At 41.3% G+C, this 25913-nt stretch overlaps 1 protein-coding gene across 2 annotated transcripts in view; it reads right to left on the bottom strand.

Annotated features, from left to right (window-relative positions):
• CAPZB (capping actin protein of muscle Z-line subunit beta) overlaps window positions 1-25913 on the bottom strand; it is a 120723-nt gene that overhangs the window by 35698 nt on the left and 59112 nt on the right. For both annotated transcript variants that reach the window (XM_026659951.2, XM_026659950.1), the window contains exons 3-4: window positions 21315-21436; window positions 9989-10102 (exon numbers count right to left, since the gene is read on the bottom strand). In XM_026659951.2, the coding sequence (XP_026515736.1) occupies window positions 9989-10102; window positions 21315-21436 (236 nt within the window). The remainder of the gene's footprint in view (window positions 1-9988; window positions 10103-21314; window positions 21437-25913) is intronic.

Here is a 25913-nt window from a genome sequence, read left to right as displayed (position 1 = left end):
TCAGTCGAACCCAGAGGCAAGACTCATGGGTGACATAATCCTGATGTCACACCCTATTGTGCAAAGCCCCAGCCAGCAATGGGATAGAAAATCTCAGGTTTCCTTAGTGCTGGGATGCATAACAAACACATCTGGATTCAATCTGCAGAGCCCTCACTGTGAAAGCCACAGTAACTATCATGCCTGAAGAGAAAGCCATCACAAAGGGCTAGTAACCATTAATGAGGAACAGTGAGCTAATGGTAATAAAGTTACTTCAAAGCTTTCCATGGTTTTTAGTTTGGGCAAACTAGGTTTACATCTAAACACAGACAGAACTCTTACATAAAGAGCTCACAGCTGCCTAATCACTTCAAGAGCTGAAAATTACACTGCAGGCTGGAGAAATCTGAGCTTCAGTGATTGTACCCCCCACCTCCAATGCATGGTACTGGTGGCTGATATAAAAACTAAACACTAATTATGCCTCCAACACATGGTATACTCTGTTTCCTTAGTGGAATCAGGATTGTTACTTATACAGGAAACTCAGCTGGTTAAGCACACATGTAAAAATGTTGCAAGTGGTGGCATATTAGTATTTCTTTCTGGTAGCACCCAGAATGCACTAAGTATTTTCATTCAACAAGTCTCCCCATAGGCTTTACAACAGAGCAGTGCCTTTAGGAAGAAGGCACAGCCATGTATGTGTGAAAAGCTGACTAAGTAGATTCACAGGGGCTGGCAATGTTCCCTCTAATTTTTTACATTCATGTGCAGAATGAATTTTGTTATGTGCGCCAATATGGAGGTGATGTGTGGCCAAGGGGTTTGGAATGTGGGAGGGGGCTCAGGGCTGGGGGTGGGTGGGTAGGTGAGGGCTCTGGGGTGGAGCCGGGGATGAGGGGTTTGGGGTGCAGGAGGGGGCTCAGGGCTGGGGCAGAAGGTTGAGGTACGGGAGGGAAGGGGGGTTGAGGGCTCTGGCTGATGGCTCTGGAGTGGGGCCAGGGATGAGGGATTTGGGGTTCAGGCTTCCCCGAGGCTGTGGCGGGGAGAAAGGACTCCCCCCCAGCCCCTCTCACCGCAGCAGCCCAGGGCCGGGGGAGAGGCACCTCTCCCCGCCTGCGCGGCCCTTCATAGCCTGCCGCGCAGCTTAGAGGGAATTTAGGCTGGCACCATCAGTAGAACAAAGTGGGTGTAGAGAAGCGGGATAAGATAAATGTGTATGAGAAGCAGTTTTGAGGATGTTTACAAGAAACTTGAACATGATGTGACACTGATGGAGAAGCCAGCGTAGAGATTTAGAGAGAGAAGCTGATGCACAAGGAGAACAAACAACAAGGAGAACTATTATTTGACTTCAGCAAATGAAGTCTGTACAATACAAAGTGATTAAAAACTATAGGCAAAAAGACATTGACACGGTTGACTCTAAAAAGAACAGGGTAAGATATCAGCTTACCTAGGTCAATGGGATTTCATTGTTGTTTCTGACCAACAATCACCTCAATCCATCTACTAGAAGTCTTATATCTATGTATAGTCATATGCATAGGGGAACTTGGTTGTAACACTTCTTCCTCAAGCTGGAAGGACAAGACTGGTGGACACTTCACTTAGGCCACGTCTACTATACTGAGAGCCTCTGTAAATCCATGAACTAAGATCTCTATGGCAGCAGTACCATCAGCAGCACTGTTAATACAAACTGAATGCTTGAATAACTTACTCCATTTTGGACACTAACCAAGTCTGCAATTCAACAGGATAGTGGGCGCAATGAAGTGTTACTCAGCCAGTGCATTTTCAGAAATGAGATGATTAAGACTATGAGAACACTTTGTGATCTTTCAAGTTGTCACAGACAAGGACTTAATAAATCCTATTTAACCCAAGAAAGACCAAAGAGGTTCCCTAAAATGGAATGTCAACGTTTAAACTTCTCCCATGTTTAGGGTGACTAGATAGCAACTGTGAAAAAATGGGACGGGGGTACGGGGTAATAGGTGCCTATATAAGAAAAAAAGTCCCAAAAAACAGGACTGTCCCTTTAAAAACAGGACATCTGGTACCCTACCCATGTTACTGAACTAGCCAAAGACTGCCAAGACTCATCTACCTGAAATCATTTTCTAAAAAAATCCAAACAAGAGGCATCTTTCCACAGGGAAGTCTATTTCAATTCACTTCAGAAGCCTCTTCTTAACAATAAGGGATGATTAGATTATAAAGCACTGATTATCTCCAACCCTAAACAAAAGAACATGGAATGTAAAATAGTTACATTTATCCAGACTCACTGGTCCTCATTATGATTTGATTTCAATCAATTGCACATATGCCCGTTAAGTTAAGGGCAATAAATTACAACCACGTGTTTGAAGGAATATTCTTCTCAGTGTGGGAAGTGGAGAGGCAAGGATTTAACCGAATTGGGTAAAATGTTAGATTGCATATGGGAGTAATAAACTAATGAACAAAAGGATATTAGGACATTAGCTTTAGGCAGTATAAGTGTTAAATCTGGAAGCAAGAGATCAAAATTAAAGTTACCATTTCGGCAAAAGGTCTGCATTTCTGTGAAATACAACTAATAATCTTAAAACCATATATGAAATGTATCTGCTAGGGATTGAATTAATAGCAAGTTTACTTCTTCTGACTCAAGTTGAATTCACTTCTGGTCTCCACAAGTGTTAACCCAACCCTGCCTGCCCAGCAAAGTGATCTCCTGCCCCCGCCACACACTTAGTTTCTCCCAGACTTTATAGATTTGTGAAATTAAGGAGCACCAACAACTATCTGAAGATTCCTGCGAGAATTTAAATTAAAATCAAATGGAAGGAACGGGGTAAGGTCATAATTGGCAAGGAGAGAGGAGTTTAGCATGGCTGAATGAAGTAATGATATGCAGTTATGAAGGATTAAATAGGAATAAGAAGGCTTACTGACAGAAAAACTGGGATACTGTTTCACAACAAGGGATATGGGGCAATCCGTGGAATTATTTAAAAACTAGATTGGACAGGGCACCAGGTACACATGGTACTGAACAATTCTGCAGTGGCTACATAGACTGAAGATACTAGCAGCCTAGTAGTATCTTAATGCTCAAGAGTCTACTATTCTAAGCAATTCTATATGATTTTGTAATACAAGCTTCACCCAACATGTTTTCAGATTAAAGTGCTGACATCAAATGAATTGCAAATAAGTAGTCTAGGGAAGACCAAAATTTAAGACTCTGACACTAGTGAACAAATATGAATAGATTATCTAACAGATTATTTATATAAAGCCCTAACACTGTTTTCCTGAATCACCCCCTCTTAGCCATTCCCAAACAGGATCACCACTTGCTACATAGGTTCTGATGGTTCATTCATGGAGGTGACTTGTTCCCCACCTGCAGATAAGGGGTTAGAACAGTATTCTAGAGGATCTAAGGTGTAGGCTGAGCAGTGCTGGTGCAGAGAACCCCAGGAGCAGCCAATTCTTTGAACAAAGTCTGAGCTGAACTTCATGCAGTATTGTTACTTTAAATTAATAAAAACTAAACCCCAGGAAAAGGGAGAGTCTGAACTCTACATTATGTTGCCTGTATTTGAAAAAACAGGTTGGGAATAGAACCTGCTCACAAAAAACACTCAATTCTTCAAGAGATGGATATATTTCTCTTCCACCCCAAGAAATGACATTGGAATAATCTGTCCAAAATCTTTTAAAACCAGAAAATGAAGCATTTGCCATATGGAATGAACTCTGAGAACCAAGGGCTTAGCATTACTTTGGGCCTGGTCAAGAAGAGCTTTGCTTTTATCCAATTTATTATTCTTGCCTGCAATCTCCCAGACTGACTGGTCCGTAGTCAAGCCTATTACATTGTCTGACAGCAATAATTCCAGACAACTGCTTACTAATGAGACAACGTCAAAGTCAGATTATTTAAAGATGACAGATCTAATTCAGAATTCAAATTCAGAAAGCCCTAAGAGAAGACAATATGGTTCCCAATTTTAAAATATTATTCAACATCAGAGAGAGAGAGAGCTTTACAAGATTCTTCTAACCCAGGGATCGGCAACCTTTGGCATGCGGCCCCCCAAGGCAAGCACCCTGGTGGACCGGGCCGGTTTGTTTACCTGCCGCGTCCGCAGGTTCAGCCGATCGTGGCTCCCACTGGCCGCGGTTTGCCGCTCCAGGCCAATGAGGGCTGCGGGAAGTGGCGGCCAGCACATCCCTCGGCCCGCGCCACTTCCCGCAGACACCATTGGCCTAGAGCAGTGAACCGCAGCCAGTGGGAGCCGCGATCGGCTGAACCTGTGGACGCGGCAGGTAAACAAACCGGCCCGGTCCACCAGGGTGCTTGCCTTGGGGGGCCGCATGCCAAAGGTTGCCGATCCCTGTTCTAACCTCCACTTCCTGGTATGCTAGCAGCATCTCTGGTGGGATTTGCAATATAAATTGTTTTGCTGTTTTAAGTTATCTACACAATTGATCTCTGTTGCCATGATGAAGTGCATTGCAGCATCTTACTGTCATTGGCGGCTCTGACCAATGACCAAACAACTTCTGTTACCTTGAGAACTGTGAGCAAGAGGTACCAACAACTAATCAGCAAAGGAAAGTGCTGGAGTTAAGATAAAGCAAAGCCCCAAAGTGCTTGTGCAAACCCCAAGATGAACCCTCACTATGGAAGACATTTAACTGCCTGGGGAATATATACTAGAGCCTGGAGTTCTCATTAAAATTCTTCTCTCCATTTTTTTTTTTTTTTTAAACAGAAGAAATTATACTTGCTGTTTAAATTTTATATTAGCTGTTGGTAACATGTCTGTTACCCCTCTGGCAGAAACATAACAGCACAACTGTTTCAGGCTTCACTTTCAAGTATTGCATATAAAATATCCTCTACACTGGAGGAAGAGGGAGATGTTTATACTTAGCCTGTTGAATGACTGTTGCAATACACTCAGCATCTGCTCTAACAACCCCAGAGGCACTACTGTCATCAAGGAAGTTCTGGGGTTCCCTTCTCCTTCATCTGCAATGCAGAAGACAGGCATAACAATGCAAGCAACGGCAAGGTGCCTTCAGAGGTGTGGCTTTTTTAAGTTTGCCACACAAAGTGTGGCTAAAAGTTGTATCACTTCAACGAAGAACCTATCTGTTCAATGTGACTGACATTCTGAAGTGGTGAAAATGAGTTTCTAGAGTATCATTCAGAAGCGTTTTTGTATATTTCCTGCAAAGTGAAAAGGGTTACTAAGATGTGGTTCCTTTAGAGCATGAATTCCCTCCCCCAGAGAGGCTGTGTCACTTCAATATAAGACCGCTCTAAGACAGTCAGCCGCCTACTCAGTTTTCTAGGTTCACACACAATAATTCCAAATCTGGTTTGAGACATTTTACAGCGCTGGGAGGTGTCTGGCTTTTACTGGGAATTTATAACCACACTGGTCCAGTGTATTGGAATTGCTGCACCATTCAGGCCTTGACCAGTGCCACAAAAAAGCACTGCCAAACCAGAGGGACCAGTGACACCTTTAGTCAGGCACTTCAAGAATCAGAGCTACTTCTGGTTTTCTCATGGACATGCAGCATTTTTTTCCCCAGCTATAGCAGACCATCAGAACTGCATCATTGCAACTATCATATTGCTTTCCCCTTTCAGCTCTCCACACACTTAAATTCCCAAGATTTCAGCAGCTGTTACAGTGGTAACTGCTAGAGTCAGAAGCAATATTTATTCTATCTGAAAGCTTGAAATCCCCAGCTTTCCAGTAGTATGTATTGTTCACATCAGCTGCTAAAGTTATATGCAACTGAAGAAAGACAAGAGGCTGTTTTTTAAAAAGCTCCAGTCAATCTTCCATGACTAGGAACATGTGGGCAGTACTGTTTGGTGGCCAGCAGGATCCGTGAACACCGATCAGAAATATTAATTTTTAGTTATGCATTTTTTAAAGTCAGAGCAATCGTGGATTGCCGACATCCAAACCCAGCTGTGTGTTGAAGGAAAACTCAGACTCAAGGACTACAGTAAGAAACTACCTATGCTGTTCACATCGCTCCATGCCTGCTTCAGCTAAAAAAAATAAAATTAAAAAATAAAAATTAAAAAAAATTCCAATGTCAGGCATCATGAACATTTACAATCGTCATGTTTCCCGGTCCCTGTTTGAAAATTCTCCCTAAGCATAAAGGAATTTTAGGATAATTCAGGAAAATAGAAGCCATACTTTTCTTCCTTCAGTGCCCTTCTGAGATGATCATAAAGTTCCAAAAAGAGTCCTGCCCTCATAGTCACTCTTATTTAGTCTGACTGCTCTGCATGTCACAATGTGTAGCGTCTCAGTCATTTCTGACTGAGGACATAAGAAAGACGTCTGCGTAAGGAATGCCTCACCCATCCCCTTTAATAAAGCAGCCTCTCTAAAAGTTGGCCTGCCAAACTGAAAGATTAACTCTGAATGCAATTTCCTTTTATCAATTTTTTTATTTCTGTAGATTATTATGTACTACACTCCAAATGTGTTGCAGCATGGTTCACCTAAATATTAAAGAAATCTGTGTTGCTTCCTGCAGATTAAACTTGTTTTGAAAGGTAGTAAATCCATCTGATGAGACAGGTACAATTAGGACCACCTTAGTTCCACGGACCAATTCATTTTCATCTCTTTAGGACCTGGTCAGTGACTAGAGACTTCTCTTTGCTGGAAAAAGATGGGGATTCTATTCTCAGTGGATTGCTAGAGTCCTTAAATATTGCCGTAAGTAATTAACAGCCTCTATTTTCAACAATATGAAAGCAAGTTGTGACTGTTAACATCAAGTTAAATGTAGTAATAAAACTAGACACGCAGTTACAATTTTAATCTTGGCTGCTAGGATGCATGGCTGAAGTACCTTCACCAACTCAAGCAGTAAAATTCTTGACGTTTTTTTTTATTAAATATACAAGAAGAGAAATGTGGTTAGTTATTCCCAATTTCATGAGCACACTGAATACTCCCTGTTAAAGAGCATGAGTGGCCTCAGTTTCCCCATATGAATGATGGGCATAACACACTGATGCATACTTAAATCCAGTACTAGCTAGTCAAAATGTAACAGCTGTGTTATATCATCATATTTTCCAAGTGTGAATATGATTGGGTGTCACTGCATTTAACCAGCAGCACTGCAATATGCAATGGAACTAGCTAACTAAAATGATTAGATGAATCAGTGGGGATAATCGCAAGCATCCAATAATGAGAGCTATTTAGACTTGATAATCTATGTTTAAAATAACTAAAAACATTCTCCTCCCTTCAAACAAACTACAGGGGGCAGAGATACATTTTCTGTGCAATGTCATTCGAACAGAAAATTAATTCAAAGACTTTGGTATCACAAATTACTCCAGTTATGCTCTCAGAGTCCTCTTGATGAATAAAGAGAGCTCGATAGGTCCCACTTGCCTAAACAGCACCGTACGCACATTGGTACCAGATACAGCATAATAAGTGCAGACTTTTATGATCTTGCATTTTAACTGAGTACAGTCTCAGCCTACATAGTGTATTACAGGAAGTACAGGTAGCAATGTCTACAGTTAAGGCTCCCCAGTACTTCCCATTATAAGACCCTATTTTCACTTGCTAATAATGTACCAAACTAACCTTTCTGGCTGAAGTTTCACATGCAAAGTGGTTTGTCTCAGGCAGATATAGGGAAAAATACATGGCTTTATCCACATTTAAAAAATGTTTGCAACGATTTTGTTCGAGAAACTAACACTACAATGCTTTAGAGCAGAGGCTTGAAATTTGGAAGAGGTTTGCCTGTATGTCAGGGATGTGCCCTTTGTTATCCCTCTAGAAAAAGACCCCAACTTGCACAGATAATAAGCCTCAGAAAATGTTCATTTGCACATGCTCAGCAGAGACTTGTTAAGGGGTTTGGCAGCTAAATTCTCTGAAGATATCCTCCAAGCTTGCTGTAGGGGCTGAGAGCAGGATTTTCACTGCAACTGTTGCTCTCAACTCCTGAGGGCCGCTTTGGTGCCTGCGTAATAGAAATGAGAGCAATGAGTGTGCTCTCAATGCTTCCCCTGCTGCCACCCAGGCAGACTGGAATGCAGAGGGGACAAGAATTTGACCAAGGTGGGGCAGCAATAGAGGGAGTAGACTAGGACCAGGAGTTTAGGAGACAGGGATGTAGACTAGGACTGGCTGGGCAAAAAGTGAGGGGAAACCAGACTGAGAGCCAATGTGGGGAAGCGGCAACAGAGATCAGATAAGGACACAGGGAGAAGAAAATAGTTTGTGATCACGTAATTAAAGATTGTATCATAACGCACAAGGGGACTGAATTTAAGTTGCACAGTCAACCTTAATTCTGGCATTTCCTAACTTTTGAGCGCTTAACTTTGCGACTTTAACATTCTTTTGATATAGGGTGTGTGTGTGTGTATAAAGTATTACAAAACATGAAGTCAAAACATACATTTAAGAATCTCAGTGGTATTCTACAGAAGGTTACCCTTTTAAAAAAGCACCAAGATTTAATATCTTGCCAGATAAACATTTATAGCAGGTCAGATGAACAAAACAAAGGAAGTGGTCAAGAACTAAAAATCTTTACTTTTTGCCTGCATTTGTTAGTGCCTGAGTAGTCTAAGTATTAACCATGGTAAGTAACTACATCTAAGGCTGTGTTTTTAATCACTAGCTTCTAGTAACACATGCATAAGCCATTGAGATTTGCTCACATGCTTTTTATAGTAGTTAGAAATCTCCAATAATACAGCATTTATATTTCAGTCTACTATATATGTGTGAACTGTGACATTAATAGAATTACTATTTACATCCCAGCAGTGACTAAGAGACCAAGGACTATACAAACCCCTTGCTAAATCGGATAATAAATCAAGCCCTATGATGAAAGAGGAGTTAAAACCCAGTCCAGCCTCAGCTTTCAAAAAAGTTATTCAGTAAGGATTTAGAAATGTTGCCACTAAAAGCTTAGAGAGAGACTGTCAATTTACTAGTGCTAAACTGTCCCCCGACAATAGTTTTTCTACATATGATCTGTTAATTCCCACTTTCCAGGCACGTGGAATGGAAAGTAATGGAGAATTAGCCAGTCTAGCCTGCTGGAGTCCAGAAAACAGGGCATTCTACTTGGTTTCAAAGTTTTTAATGGAATTCTGTCTCTACTGGTGTGAAAAAATAGCACCTGACTGTTTGGAAAGATACAAGTCTTACTGAAAAAAGCGACAAAGAGTCCTGTGGCACCTTATAGACTAACAGACGTATTGGAGCATAAGCTTTCGTGGGTATGGAGCATAAGCTTTCGTGGGTATTCACCCACGAAAGCTTATGCTCCAATACATCTGTTAGTCTATAAGGTGCCACAGGACTCTGTCGCTTTTTACAGATCCAGACTAACACAGCTCCCCCTCTGATACAAATCTTACTGAATGATCCTTGCACTAACAGCGAAGTTAAAATAAACCACACAACTGAATATATTTCAGTACACCTGCAAATATTGTTTACAAGAGGATGTACAAATCACTTCAAGTCTCTTTAAAATTTACTCCCTGCTGTTGAGATGTTTTCTTTCAGAGGACTCAGTTTTGGAGGGCTGGGAGAAAGAGGAAGAACAGATGGCTTAAGACTGAACTGGTCAAGACAAATAAGAACACAGGTCATTCCAGGGCAGGACTGCAGTTAGAAAAAGAAATGCAGGTGTGCCAGGAAAGAATTCTGCCCCTGTATCCCCTTCAGAGCTTGGCTTCAGTATCAGTTGACTTGTTTGATCACTCCTTACTCTACTCATGTTACAAATGGATAAAGTATATCAACAGTCAATAAGCCTTTGTGTGCCCTTCTACCTCCAATACACACTGCAAGCCACTCTCAAAGGCTGCTAGTGAATGTATTTCCTAGACTCAAGATATGTGAATGACGGAAGCAAAGAAAGCAGAGGGTTCTACATGGTAGAATTGACCTACAAGTCTCTGTACTGGTCAAAGGCATTGTTGGCTTCCACCTCCAGCTTGCGCAGGCGAGCGGATGGCATGGCACCGTCTTCTAGAGGAGGATCGTATTTGTTACTCCATGGTGATCTGTGGGGAGGCAAGGGGGAGAAAAAAAAAGAAACTTAGACAATCAAGGCAACTCTGAAAGGCTTTGAGAAGTGTAGGCTCAAACCACAGATGTTTGAACTTGCAACAAGAACTATTAATCTGTCAAAATTGGATCATAAACAGCCATTTCTGAACATTAATGGCAAGGGGACTCAGATTCCTAAAACTTGTTTATAGCTTCTAACTTTCCCTATGGATCACCTCTTATCTTTGTGTTACCAGTATAGGTGCAGTCATGTTTGGTGCTTGGTTTTTTTTTTTTTTCCCCCAAGTATGAGTAATTTTCAGTAGTGGCTCTTTGGAATTGGGGGGGAGGGGGTTCCTTAATGGTGGAAGCCACTGAAGCTTTAGCCATTAAAACTGCTTACTTGAAAGATTTTGTATCCAGTTAGACTGGGTAGTTTATTTGGGAGTTTTTGTACACCATGAGATTTGTCAGGTTTTGAGCCAATACTATATAGCCTACAAATAAGATTCAAGTTCTCTTCCACTAACTGGTTTTATAAAACACACTACTACTTTTGTGCCACCATCAGGAAAACATTTAAACAGTATGCAAGAATTAACAGGATTTATAAAACTGCAGGTTTTTTAATGAATTTCTGCAGGTGGCAGAGATTGCGTGCTCTCAGTGAAATGCTTGGTATTAAAGGGTTGATGGAGCCTTGTGCCTGCCTCTGAGAATTTTAGAATTCCCATTTTATAAGCCCACATTCTCCTTTGCATTTCCCCTGTGAACAACCAACCTGCATATAATCATTGCTAGTTTAAAAAGGTATCCCTAGCCTTTGCAAAGGTGCTTTTTAAAATGCTCCAGTCTGCTAACACACATCAGGTTTAATGTAGTCCATACGCCAGGGCCTTTTCCTTCGGTAACCGCCATTTGTTATTAATTTCTCTAAGAGGTGTCTAGCTTGACATCTATTGAACGCAAAGCACAAAGAATAGTCTGTTTCCGTCTGGCCTTGCTTCCGCCACATTTCATTCCTCTCCTACTCCTCTCTGCTGGATTTGGCTCCGGAGGGTCCGGCGGCAGGCAATCGATGTTCTGGGATCGATTTATCGCGTCTGGTTTAGATGCGATAAATCGATCCCGGAAGTGCTCGCCGTCGACGCCAGTACTCCAGCTCGGCGAGAGGAGTACGCGGCATCGACGGGGGAGCCTGCCTGCCGCGTCTGGACCCGCGGTAAGTTCAGACTAAGGTACTTCGAATTCAGCTACGTTATTAACGTAAGAGTCAAGTCATTGTGTCACATCCAGCCACAGGAAGACTTTTCAGGCAGCAATTTCCCATTTTAAAAAAAGAAAACTCAATTGGTGTAGTGAATGTTACAAGACGGTATTACTTGTTTAACAGAGAATTCTGTCAAGTCAGAAAGATTCACACACAAAACAAGGGTTCCCCACCCCCGAAAGTGCAGGCTTGGCGGCATTCATAAGTGAAACAGTACAAATATACACATAAGACAGTACAAATATAGATCTAAAATCTCAAACCAGACAGCATCAGAGAGCTGCAGACAGGACAGCAGCCTCTATCACGCACCCTCTGAGGAATGAATAAAATAGAACCTGCACCCGGTGCAAACTGCAAGTCTCCCATACAGTCTGCAGCAGTCATACAACATGTGTGCTATTTATGTTCATAGTTGCAGCCTCTGTTCCTAAATGGCTTTCCCCCCCCCCATCCTTTTTTAAGCACATAAGTCCTGAAAACTAAGTTGTGTTTCTGCAATTCCAGATGACATTTTGCTACTCCTCCAGGTGAAAGGGAACCAGTGAGCAGGAAACCTGTGTTGACCAGAAGTGCCCTTGCAGCCCCCTCCTCTCCAATAATCAATTATGCATTACTTAACAGGGACACTGAACACCTTTTCCCATCAATAGTTGTTTTGCCCTTCATAACAGACTGGATCAAATATTCCAGCTTCCAAGTCAATTGTTTATTGGGTGAAAAAGAGGTCAGGTGATCACCTGTGAGGTGGACAAATGTTTTACTAGGACCAGCTGTGAGAATTAGGTCCTCAGAGCCCTAAGAACATGTGGAAAGCAGCTATTGCAGAAGTGAACATGGTAAAATGCTGGCTGACTTATAATCTGAAACCCAACATATTTATAGACTCAATCAAGGAAGGTTAGCGAAATGGGTCTCTGGTGGTGACTTTGTGGGGAGGTTGATCAATTTTTCTTAGGTTATTACTGGGTTATTTGATTTGATCTGGGATAACTGATGGGTCTTTATTTACAAAGGATTATCAAAGGCATCCAAAGAAGTAGGTGGGCATTCTTAAGATACTTTGCTAAAAACTCAAATATACTGGGTAAAACTACTCAACAAGATAGCATTTCTGAGTTTGTCTGCTAGATACCTCTGAAGAGAAGCATAGTTCTGACATCCAAAAGTTCCAACAGAAGTGAAACATTCCTCAAATCAGCAGAAAGTATCAAAGTGTAAAGGACAACCCTGCTCTGAACAAAATCTAATATACAATTAACCTATCCAAGCTGGTTCTGATGGCCACTCCAGTTTTTATAAGAAGTTTCCTTACCACACCAACTATTTACACAAAATGTACAGTTATTCCAAACAAAAACCCAACCATCTAATCTTCAGGCTACAAAACCTGGAACTATGTACTTAACATACCATCTCCTTCATTCACATACAGAATGTTCTTACTATGGTGTCTCCCAGCATTTTGACTTCCGTATTCCCAACATTTATTAAACATGCTGATTAATCTAGCTTTAATGTAGCAACAATATACAATGGCACAGAAGTGATGCACCCATTCCTACTCTTGCTTCAGATGGCACATGACAGCATTTCCTTGGTCTTTTTCTTTATAATCTTAGAAGTGCTCAGTTTGGGATCCAAATTTTATGCATGCATCAATCTATTTTATCAAATGCCAACTGCAACCATATTGTCTAATATATTCAGAGCCCTTTAAGCTGGCAAGAGGAAACACACAAGACTGCCTATCCCCTATTATAAACACTGGCCTCTGAACTCATGGCCATCCCCATTTCCATCACCTAATCTATTGCAGGAGTCAAAATTGGAAACGTGGAGTTTTACTTTTGCTGGACAACTTGCTAACATACTCAACCTCTCCACCTTGAAGAGATCGAACTCCTTTCTCTTGGGAAGCTGGGTGGTCTTAAAATTAACTGAAAACTGCACCCTTACAAAAACAGACACTAATAAAATATTTTCAGTTATGACGGGCACCTATAGACTTTTTATGTCTAGGGGTAATATCAGTAAATCTAAACAATATCTTTAAACACTCCACCACTACTCAACAAAATTCAGACTGATCTGATAAACAACCAGCGTCTCCAGCCTTCCAGACTGCTACTTACAAACCTTCCCCATTATAAAAATTCCTGGATCAAGTTATCAAACCATTTTCATGGCGAAACAACCAACCTAGGATTAACCTTAGTAAGTTATAATTATCCAAGGAAGTAAGGGGTCTTGTCCATCCAAATGGAAGCTATGCAGCATAGAATCATAGAAATTTAGGGCTGGAAGGGACCTTGAGAAGCCATCAAGTCTAGCACTCTGTGCTGTGTCAGAACCAAGAAACCTAAACCATCCTTGGCAAGTGTTTGTCCAACCTGTTTTTTTAAAACCTCTATTGACGGGGATTCCACACCCTCCCTTGGAAGCCTATTCCGGAGTTTAACTACCCTTAGAGTTAGAAAGTCTTTCCCAATACTTAATCTAAGATCTCCCTTGCTGCAAATTAAGCTCACTGCTTCTTGCCCTATCCTCATCCGACATGGAGAACATCTGATCATCATCCTCTATAACAGCCCTTATCAGCTCCCCCTACTCAGTAGCCTTTTCTCAAGACTAAACATGCCTAGTTTTTTAAATCCTTATCAGTCAGGTTTTCTAAACCTTTTATCATTTTTGTTGCTCTCCCCTGGACTCTCTCCAATTGGTCTATATCTCTCAAAGTTTGGTGGCCAGAACTGGACACACTACTCCAGTTGAGGCCTCACCCATGTTGAGTAGAGTGGGACAATTACTTCCCAGGCCCTCCCTGTTGGTCAGAGTCAAGTCTAAAATGGCTGTCCCCCTGGTTACTTACTCCAAAAAAGTTGTCCCTAATACATTTCAAGAACTTATTGGAAATTTTGTGTTTTGACATATTATTAACTACCCAGACAGCTGTTAGAAAAGTAAAGTCCCCCATTACTACCAGGTCTTGTGTTTTGGATATTTCTGTTATTTATTCTAGAAATGCCTCATCCACCTCCACTTCTGATTTGGTTGTGATGGTAGCGGTCTACTATAGACATCATCCCTATTTCTTACCCCATTTATCCTTACTTAGAGAGAGACTCAACTCGTCTGCCTCCCATCTCCTTCTGAACCTCAGAACAAATGTATATATTTTTGATGTAAAAACACAACACCTCCTCCCTTTACCCTGCCTGTCATTCCTGAACGAGCTATACCCCATTATACCAATATACCAGCCATGAGACTTATCCCACCAAGTCTGTGATGCCAATTAAGTCATAGTATAGTTTATGTACTAATACTTCCAGTTCTTTCTGTTTATTCCCCATACACCCAGCACTTGTGCAGAGATATCTACGATGTTGAGCAGATTCCCCCACTGATTTCTCTCTTGTTGCTCCTATGACCCGTTAGTAATTTTCCATGTTCCCCTCCACCCTCCCAAACATCTAACCCTCTTTTAAGGTCACCTTTTTCATACTTACAGGTGGGCTTTTGTTACCTGCTCCCTTTGAACCGAATTATGTTGTGATATGGGAACAGTATGACTTCAGTTCTAACCTACAGCAAGTATTAGCATGGCAAACGATTGAACAAGATACAGTTCCTCCCGTTAGATGGAGTTCTTTAACCTGCCTAAAACACGAGTTACCCAATACCGCTAAAAATAATCTGAATTTAACTCTCCTCTTGCAAAGCTGAGGGTCAGAAAGCTCCTAAATCTAAAGAATTGTTTATTCCCACGCCTACTACAGGATTTGTTCAATGTCATCCAATAAAAGAAAATGTTTCAAAACCTTTGCCCATAAAGGGATTATAACTCTGAATGGATGTTTCAACTTCTTTATCCCCGTCAATCAATTGCAACAACACAATTTTATATACACTCATAATTAAAAATTTGACTAAGGCCCATGCCAGCTCTTTCATCTCATCCAAGAAACAGAAGCAGTGCCAATACACAAGAAGTCCTAAAGCATTTTATTTCCAAATGTTACATAAGCCTATGGACAAGAGAGACAGACTATGTAAAAATAGGAACGAACAGGAAGAAAAGGCATCAGCACAGAAGTATTAGAGGCTGACTTGCTATCATTCATAAGGTCTATATTCAATAGATTCCTATGCTGCAGTATTAATTTGCCCATAGTCTATTTCCCTGCAAACAAAATATGATCAGAACTAACTGTCCAAATTGTAAATCACCTAGCATCACTGTGTCAGAATAACCCATTGTATTCCACATTTCTGGGTCACGATTGAAGATTGCCATTCCTACAAAACAAACTCCCCAACGCATTTCATCCCAGCTGTTTGTTGGGTAACACCAAAGATATTTGTGGGTATCAAAATGATAACATTTTCACTGACAGCAAAAGTGTTTATCCTACATTTGTAGATTTCTGATGCAAAACAAGTTTTTTGGCACCTGGAATTTCTATGCAACATTGTTCACTTAGACTCTCAGCCTTAAGGACTAAACTGGATCAACACATTCCACAGAATGAGGACTGTCCTGCATTTACCTTTATACTTGATTATAAAATATAGCCCTAGAGCGGAGAAGCACCCTAATCTATTATAGATCAATTGTACCTTCTTTCTTGAGATGTTAGCCTGTAACATGAAATCTTGTACATAATGGATTAGCTATTTCATGGCCATTTCCTTCCTGATTCCTAAATACACCTCTACCCCGATATAACGCGACCAGATATAACAAAAATTTGGATATAACGTGGTTAAAACAGCGCTCTGGGGAGGCGGGGCTGCGTGCTCTGGCAGATCAAAGCAAGTTCAATATAACGCGGTTTCACCTATAACGCGGTAAGATTTTTTGGCTCCCAAGGACAGCGTTATATTGGCATAGAGGTGTATTCTGTTTATTCTTCATAGATATTAAGGTCCCACTCTTCAAAAGAGGCTTCACCTTTTCAGACCCCTGTGCTACACACAGCCCAATGAGGATTTGTGTGTGACCAAAGCCCCTTGCAAAACAGTAACCATCACTAAGTAGCAGTGGAAGTTATTCATTTCACTCACCTTCCCAGACGAAAAAAAATAAAAGGACTACACAAAGATAAGCTAAGATTTACACACGTCACAAATAAATATGAGCAAGAAAAAGCAGCATGCATCTCTGCTTCATTTAAATTTAAAAAAACAGAACAAAATTAATGTTCTGCCTTTCAACATCCTCTTCATTTTGCCTCTGAAGCAGGTAATCTCTGTGCAAGTGTTCCAGTTTTCCTTCAGGTGGGTATGATTTAATTGCAAGTATTAGATTTCTTTTGCAGACTGCAGGAATGGAATTTTAAGGGAAGCCTATAACTTACATTTTTTCTGGCTAGTAGATCATGGCATTTTCAACCCATTACAGCTGGAGCCAGCAGTAATTTTATCTAAAAAAATTCATAACCCTACCCAAAATGTTTTTGGTGGAAGAGCACTCAGAACACTTTTAAAAGCTTAAATGGAGGCTATTTGAAGAAAGACAGATGGACAAAAGCACTTAGATTTCAAAAATCAGGCTTCTAATTTCCTTAAGAGAGAATGCTTTTTGTTTCAGCTAACAGGTTTCAAACTGTGCTGTTGGCACCAGCCTCCCCATAAGGATTCCATTTAAGAAAACGATCAAACATACTTAGGATGGAAGTGTGTGGAGAAAGTCAGAGACCTTGAAGTTTTATATCAAAAAAACTCTGCCTTCACGCTCTGGATTCCACTGCCAGTTGATATCCCCCCAGACACCTGTGTCATTGCAGGAGAACGCAAATCAGTGCCTACAAGACTATGTGAATGTGGAGCTGCTACCAGAGTTGACGCACAATAGTATAAGCAAAACAAAAAGACAATCACTAATCCTATCACCACCAAAAGGAGAAGAGACTCTAATTTCCCTCTTCATATTTTATGAAAATTTTATTCACGTAGAATATTGATTAGTTAAAATTACTTTTTAAAGTCTCAAGGTTTTTCTAAAAATCCATTTATACAATTTTAATTCCTTGTCTACTCCACTTTAGTTATTTATAAAGGGATCTTTTCAGCAAGGGAGAGAAGCTGAGTAATTATACAGAGAAAATAATGAAGCTCACCTTGCAGAAAGGACTGCCAAATGCACAAATTAAACACACACAAAATAATAGGGAGAAAAATGCTTTTCTCTATTGCCTTTCAGTTACCAAAATCTCAGGTCTTTCAAGTAATTGGAGCAGGTACAGTATTGTCACACAAGTGTCATTTTCAAGTGAACTGTGCCCCTTTGATTTTAGGGCTAGTGAAAGATGCTTGGCTGCATCTTGAAGACTGAAGTTCTCTACCCGTGGCACAGATGCAGCACAAGAAGCATTGCCAGCTTTCCATATGCCCTGCCAAAATGCATCAGCTCTGATGAGGAAGGACCTCTTGGAGGGAATAGGGAAATGCAGTCTCCATGATCTAATCCCCTTTTACTTTGAGGCTGCCAGAGAAGATGCCAATGTGGCATATGACAGATGTAGCAATTTCCTGCAACATCTTTGGGAGATTTTACTGTACTAATTTTATACACCATTGTGGGCCAGAGATTGCATGTAATTCCTTGGGGAGGTTGACCACAGCTCCTCCAGATGCTAAGAACAGTGGGAGGTGATTAAGCAAATTCACTTAGGTTGTAACATCTCCACAGATGTACCACCACCGGCTCACATATATTAGTTCAAAGTGGATTCTCCAGAGACCAACAGACAAAAAGGACTTTTGGATAAACAGCTAAAGTTTAAACTGACTCAAGGCCTTTTTTCTGATCCAGCAAATGGACAGAACCTTCTATCCAAGGATGAGTGGGGGGCCACGAGCAATCCTTCCTGGGAAAGGTTGGAAGGACTCTGGCCTACTGAGGCCCCATAAGATTGACTGATGACCTTTTGTAAGTTTTTGGCATGTGTATAGGAACTTATTGTTTTTATAGGTTTTCTTTGTAATGCCTTTACCTTAAGAAGAAATGTGCTTGCTTATTGTTGTGTGGTAACTTATAATTACTGGCAGTCACGTTGTTTATAGCCTTCTAAGAGAAAGCAAAGTGCAGATAATGGCCTGTTTGGGTAGCCCGACTTACTGGGAATAAAACAGTCTGGAAAAGCCCTGGTCAGAAGGAAGACATACACAGGTCTCTGCCCAAGAGAGGAGACAGTTGAGGATCTGTGAGTCTAGAGTGGGTGTCCTTGGTGCACCACAAAGGGGGAATACAGGTGCAGTTGCCCTGAACTGATAGGAACATCTCCTGGAAGCGAGGAGAGACTACAAGCTTGCTTCACTTAGGCTGAACAGGCAGAACGTAACCACTTCCAGTCAGCAATCTAGAAATGAAATGCTTCTCTAACCTCCTCTCATGGCTTTTAGTTCTCCCCCTGCCCATACTGACCTCAGCCAGCTTCCTTAGGGTATCTGTTGGGCAAAGGAAATGCAAACATACTCTGGGTACTGACCAACTTGGATACAGAAGCCAATTAACATCCTGGAGTTTTTCAAAAGTTTCTAGACCCTCTTTGTGGGCCTGAGCAAATCATCTCTGTTGGAGCAATATCTCATAGAACTCCAATGAACACTTCACCTTAGAAGGGTCTTTCTTTCTTGGCTCCCTGCCATACAGAACATCTAAAGAATTCACTACAATTTATGCAGCCTCTGCAACTCAGACAAGGCTACTTTCACAACTTTGCATCTCATCAGCAATTTCCCAACCCCACTTCCACCCCTCAGCCCCCAGAATGAAAGAACCTCAATATTTTCTCCATGTCCATCATCTGTAGTAAGGACAATACTTTGCATGTATGTCACATCTTTCATGGCTCTTGAACTGCTTTTGAAAGACCTAGTATTATAATCAGGGCTGTCCGTAGTGGGACGCCTTGATTTGCCGTACCCCAGAGATGGCTCTGATTATAATTCTTTTTAATCCTTTTATAATCCCATAACCTTTTTATGAGTGAATAAACAGACACAGAAATTAATTTATTCAAAGTAGGTCAATCTCAAAACTGGAAGAAAACCTGTGTTTCAAAGTCTCTTACCACCACTAGATATACTGTCCATTCTTGGGAAAGGTCAATTCCCCTTCCCTCCACCCCCGCTCCCCCCACCAAAAAAAAGGGCTGTTTTCTGAAAGTTCATCTTGGAATGGAATTCTTGGACCATTCTAAGCAAGTAAGTGGAAGCCACCACTCCATGTTACTTTTTAAGCAAGGCATGCCTGAACTACTGCAAAACATTTTCAGTTGTCACCACTAAAGAATGTGAGCTGTTACTTTAAAGTAACAATGGAAGCCAGAACCTTGGAATGGAACCTTTCTAATCACAACCCAGAATATATACATACTCAGTGACAGAGGTAAGAGGGCTTTGTTTTGCTAACCTGGGAAAGAAAGATTAATGATGGCCATTACATAGTAGTTTAGTACTCCCATGTAAGAGAGGAGTAAACAGTAGGCAATTTAACATTCACAAAAATGAAATCTTTGGGACTACGCCACTATTATTACAACCATTAGAAGGAAGTAGGTATTGGATAAAAGAAAACAATTCCAATTTAAGGCTCTGCAAATATTTCTACTGTGACCCTCCAGTCACTGGTTTGTAGTGCTGGCACCATTTACTCTTGGTTGAAATTTAGAGTAGAGGATCTTCATCTGAAAGCATTAAACCAAAATTTAAAGAACAATTGTAAAAAGATCAAAAAACTGAAATGAATGAGGGGAGAACCTGGATCAGTATCGGTTCACAGAACTGGGTATAAGTCATAATCACAAACTCTCCTAAACAAGACAGCTTTCTGCACAATCATTCATAGAAATCCCTCTTCTGCATATTATGAATATCTAAGTAGTTAGTCCACAATGCACATTAGCTATGGGGAAGAGATATTTTTTAGCAGTATGCCTCTACTAAAAACTTAGGGTGGGATTTTCAAAGTGAGCTATTAATGTTAGGTGCCCAAATCACATTTGTCCCCTTTGAAAATGCCAGTCAAAGTTTCCTTTCTAGTATGGCGGCTCACCTAGAGCTGTACAAATAGAAGATTTTGTTTTCATAGAATATCAGGGTTAGAAGGGACCTCTGGAGGTCATCTAGTCCAACCCCCTGCTCAAAGCAGGACCAATCCCCAACTAAATCCCCAAATGGCCCCCTCAAGGATTGAACTCATAACCCTGGGTTTAGCAGGGCAATGCTCAAACCACTGAGCTATCCCTCCATCATCAATTTCTCCCACTGTCCTCTACTCCAGAGATTTTCCACCCTGGAAACCACAATATATCACCTACAGACAGCATAAATAGTGTCCCTTTAGATGGCCAGCTCTGGTGTTAATCCTTTAAAATACAACTGGATGATAAAAAGTACAGAGCCCAGAGGACTCCCCTTCGCATCCACCCCAATTTAGCAAGATACTTGAACACGTGACCAGCCTCCCAAACTTCAGTGAATCAACTAAGGCCATAGTCTAGATTCCAGTGACTCAGGAGCAATCAACTTAGTGCATCATCTGTGCTAAAATGTGTCTCATTCCTACCACAGTTTGTAGTGGCTCTCCCACTCCCCCCCAAAGATATCAGACTAATGGCAATATTGCCAGGTTCTTGGAAGATTAACTCAGTGTCTTCTAGTGCAGAGTAAAGAGGTAGAAGATGTTAGGGGTTGATTCTGACACTCTTACTTGTGTTGGACAACACCTTACATGATTCCACTGGTTCTGTTGGGGCTACTTATATAGTAAGGTATTGTCTAACAAAGGTGGCAGAATCAAGCTCTTCATTAGCAAATTGAGGTCAATCTCAGCGCAGCTTTGCTCAAAAACAAGAGGAAGAAGGGAAAGTAACGCTATCTTTTAGTAATGATTTGCACTGTGATCCTTCCATGAGATCAGCTGCATTCTTGGGATATGAGCTCACCTATATGAATCTCCATCTCTGTTGTAGTCACACAATAGATAGTCCTTTCCCACCACCTTATCTCGAGCAATCTTCAACGGCTGGTCAACAGAAGACAGGAGATCTTCACAGAGGCTTGGGACCTAATAATAAAAGAAGAAGAGGAGGGGGGCAAACATTAAGATTAAAAAGGGCCGGTTTCTCTATTAATTACAGATTGTGTGATTTGTGGACAGACTTTTAAACTTGACCACTAAAAAAAAAAAAAAAAAAAGCCTAAATTGTTTTCTAAAATTTATTTATTCTGAACCCGCCCCAAAAAAGTTGCATTTAGGATTTTTTTCTACTCTATTCCCCCCCGCATAATTTCAGACTTCATTATCCAGCCACTAGTATGGTCTACTAAATTTAAATACATACATTCCCAGTGTTAGTTTCTTGCCAACAAAGACCAGTGAAGAGATTGTTAAGAACTGATGAATAAAGGTAAATATTTATGATGGAGTGGAAACCAGAGAGCTGCTAAGAGAATAAGCTGTCCATGCATAGGACTTATTTTTCAGAGGCTCCTGCTCTGGGTTGAGTTTAGAATATTTTCCAGGCAGCCTGCCAAACATTAGTATGCTGGCTAATAAAAAAAAAAATATCAAAATATATCTGCTACACAGGTAGCTTTTAAATGGATCCATAATCCTAGCTGCCACCCTGTGCTTTATCTGGAGAAAGGAACAAATCATCATCTGAATAGAACATGGCAAAGAATTTTTGACATACCGCAGGGAAGATGTAATGACATTTTGCAGCACAAAGCTGGTGTAAGCCTCAGCACAAGTAAGCGAGCAAGTTCTTTCCCCCTGGTCTCTAGCCATAAAGCAGCAACACGAGCGACACCAGCACTATCAACCTTCCCTCTGCTGCAGGCTTTGCCAAATTTAGAATAGTATCTGCCCACTCGAGTAGTTTCCGCAGTACACCAACTCCATCTCCCCGGTACACAGTTTAAAATAGCTATTTGTCATGCTAGAGTGTGCCATATTCAGTCTGATGGCTAACTATCAAAATACTTCCTAGAGCCACTATTAAACACAACTGGTGTATCTTGCATTTCACCTGGGGAAAAAAGGGAGTTCTAGAATTTGTTTACAAGACAGACAAAAGCATAACATTTAGATGTAAATACTGTTTGATGTCACATATATAATTAAGATAGACTAGATTTTGGTTGCTTGGAGAGATCTGACGTATGTACACTTAAATGAACATTAATGTTAAAATATAAATATGCAATTTCATGCTGGCATGAAATCACTATGTAAACTGATAATACATGTAATCTTCTGAAAGTATCCCAGACAGGATACATTTAAAACATTTATCAAACAAATGGCTTATAAAAAAAAAACACACAAACATGACAGGCACATTAGTAACAGGAGATTATACAGGTTAAAAATCAGACTGTCTTGGCTGTCATATAAAACATATATAAATATGTGGGATGGGGAGTTAGGTTCACCTACATTAAATTCAAAAAGTGGTTTTAAACCAAGATTGCAATGTTTTAGTATGCTATAATAGTACTGTATTATAACCATTAGAAGGGAAGATATTAGCAAGTCTTAAAAAACCTTATGTTGATATCTATAGAAAATGAAATTGTAAATGGAAGTAACATTGTTGCTGCTGCACTGACTGGAAAATAATGAAATTAATGTTGTGTCAGTATACGCTTTCCATGCCCTTAAGAATAACAGAACAGCAGTGCAGTCAAATAAAGTAATATAAGAATGACTTGCTCTAGCAGTATCATGATATATTGCCCATAGAATGTGATATCACCTTGGCTTTTCCATTTGTAGAGGTATTAGAATTTTACACAGTTAGCTCAAACTTCAATAAAAGTTAGCTGACATACATGTCTTTCAAACCGTTAACCATAGGATTCAAAAAGTTTTGAAAGATGCACGTAAAAAAAGTAGGCTGGGATTTTTTAAGGAACCCAAGGGAGTTGGGAACCTAGCTGCTTTGAAAATCCCAGCTGTAACAAACACTTATTTTCCTACTTCGAAGAATCTGTGGTTTGACATAGCTAATGTATGGAAGTTGTGGGAGCTATTTAGCTATATTACTACCTATTAGCTTTTGATATTTGACATTTGAGTCAAGGGTTCAAATAGCAGTATTATATTAGAGAATGTTTCCCAATGAATTTAAATGGCTTATAGCAGGGGTAGGCAATCTATGGCACATGTGCCAAAGGCGGCACGCGAGCTGATTTTCAGTGTCCCTCACACTGCCTGGTCCTGGCCACTGGTCCGGGGGGGCTCTGCATTTTAATTTAATTTTAAATGAAGCTTCTTAAACATTTTAAAAACCTTATTTACTTTACATACAACAATAGTTTAGTTATATATTATAGACTTATACAAAGAAATCTTCTAAAAATGTTAAAATGTATTACTGGCACGCGAAACCTTAAATTAGAGTGAATAAATGAAGACTCGACACACCACTTCTGAAAGGTTGCCGACCCCTGGCTTATAGGATATTTCCTTAAATTTTAGATCTGAGTGTCGGCAGCTGCTTGCTACTGTAGGATACAGAAGATCGGCTGTAAGCCCGCTTGGTGTAGGGGCTTTAGTTAGGTGATTTATCTATGTAGCTTGCCAAGTTAAACACAAAATGGATTCAATTTTTCTTTTTAAATAAATTTCCTGTAGAAATTCAGGGGAGGAGGTAAATCCAACAAGCTCTACTGGGCACCAAGTACAAATTACCTAGAGGTTATGAAATTGCCATGCTCTCAATGGCACTATATCACCTCCCCCCATAAGCAAGCAGATTATTTAATCTCAGCAGTCGTGTGCCTTGGTCAAGTCCTGCGATATGGGATATGCAAAGGTTCAAGCTAGGAGACTCAGCTATTTCTAGGGGACAAGGGGCTCAAAATTGCAAGGTATGAGAAAGTGTTTAAACGTAGGAGTAAAAAAAGAAGTGAGAATTTTCTAGAAGAAACGGTTTCATTTTTCCAAAATTGGACAAATCCAATACTCTAAGGAGTTGGTCATACAAAGGAGATACAAATCAGAAGTGTCATACCACAAAACTACGTGAAATGATGTATTTGTGTACATACACCCATCTGGTTCTACTTTGCCTCTTCCTCCTCTTCTCCATTAGCTATTAGTTTTACAATGGTTATTCAGGCAGAGAGCAACTTGAGATGAACCCTTCAGTGAAATACACAGCAATTTCAGACACATGTACAATACGATCCAAAGTGCCTTTGTCTTCAGGAACTATACTCCCTTTACCTCCTAAAACTAGCCAGCTGAAAACATTCCATCTTCTGATTTGTTTTATGGCCAAGTGCCCATCCCCTAGAGATAAGAATCTAGAAACACGCTGTTCATTTTGTTGCCCATTTAGATGAGTAATAGTGATGAAAACATGATTGGGAGAAGAGTGGCGTTCTTCCCAGACTCCAATTCCAATCCACTTCTGTTCCTATCGCTTTTGGTTGGAAAAAGCCCTACAATGCAAGTGCAGTAGGAAACCAGCAGAGGTCTCTTTACTATTCTTCAAACAGGCAAAACTGAACTTAGTTTTAAAAGGACACAGCAGATTGAGTCAGTTCCACTGCAAAATAGTTGCTATGTAGCCACCTGGATTCCCCTTGCAAAAGCAGCATAAGAGCAGATGTAACTGCAATTTCTCTGTATTCATGAGACAGTTTAGCAGTCTGGCTTACCTCTGCCAGAAAACAAGAACACAAACACAGCAGTACAACTGTATCCACGTAAGGGCACAACCTTAACTAAAAGGCTGCCTAAAGCTCTGGGATAAATACAATAGTCAAAAAAACTTTTCTCCTCTGGCTCAATGGAACGCTCTACAACAGTGGTCTCCAACCTTTTTATGCCCCAGATCACTATTTAAATGTAAGGGCAACCCAGCATCTACCCCGCCCCTTCCCCAAGACCCCACCTACTCCATCCCCTGCTCTCTTCCCCCCCACCCTCACTCACTTTCACTGGGCTGGGGTAGGGGTTTGTGAAGGGGTGCGGGCGGAGGCTTTGGGCTGAGCCTGGGGCAGGAGGGGGTGACGGCTGCAAGCTGTGGGAGGGTGTTGGGGTGCAGGAGGGGGCTCCGGGTTGGGGTAGGGGCTTGGGATGCAGGATGGGGTACAGGGTGCTGGCTCTGGGAGGGGGGCTGGGGCAGGGGGTTGGGGTGCAGGCTCTGGGAGGAGACTCAGGACAGGGGCTTGGGGTACAGGAGAGGGCTTAGGGTGAGGGCTCCCGCCAGGTGGCACTTACCGCAGGCAGCTCCCGGTCAGCAGCGCAACGAGACTAAGGCAGGCTTCCTGCCTGCCCCAGCCCACACCACTCCCGGAAGGGGCCAATGCACATCTGTGGCACTGCCCCTCTCTGCAGGCACCACCCCCAAAGCTCCCATTGGCCACAGTTCCCCATTCCCAGCCAATGGGAACTGTGGGGATGGTGCTTGCAGGCAGGAGCAGCGCGCAAAGACCCTTGCCCTGAGGGCATGCTGGCCGCTTCCAGGAGTGGTGTGGGGCCGTGGCAGGCAGGGAGCCTGCCTCAGCAGCAGTCCTGCTACACC

This window comes from Terrapene carolina, unplaced genomic scaffold (assembly GCF_002925995.2).
Source record: "Terrapene carolina triunguis isolate 2854851 unplaced genomic scaffold, T_m_triunguis-2.0 Scaffold714, whole genome shotgun sequence".
Taxonomy (NCBI): Eukaryota; Metazoa; Chordata; order Testudines; family Emydidae; genus Terrapene; species Terrapene triunguis.
The sequence above is the reverse complement of the archived record's forward strand: the minus strand, read 5'-3'. Positions and strand labels throughout refer to the sequence as shown.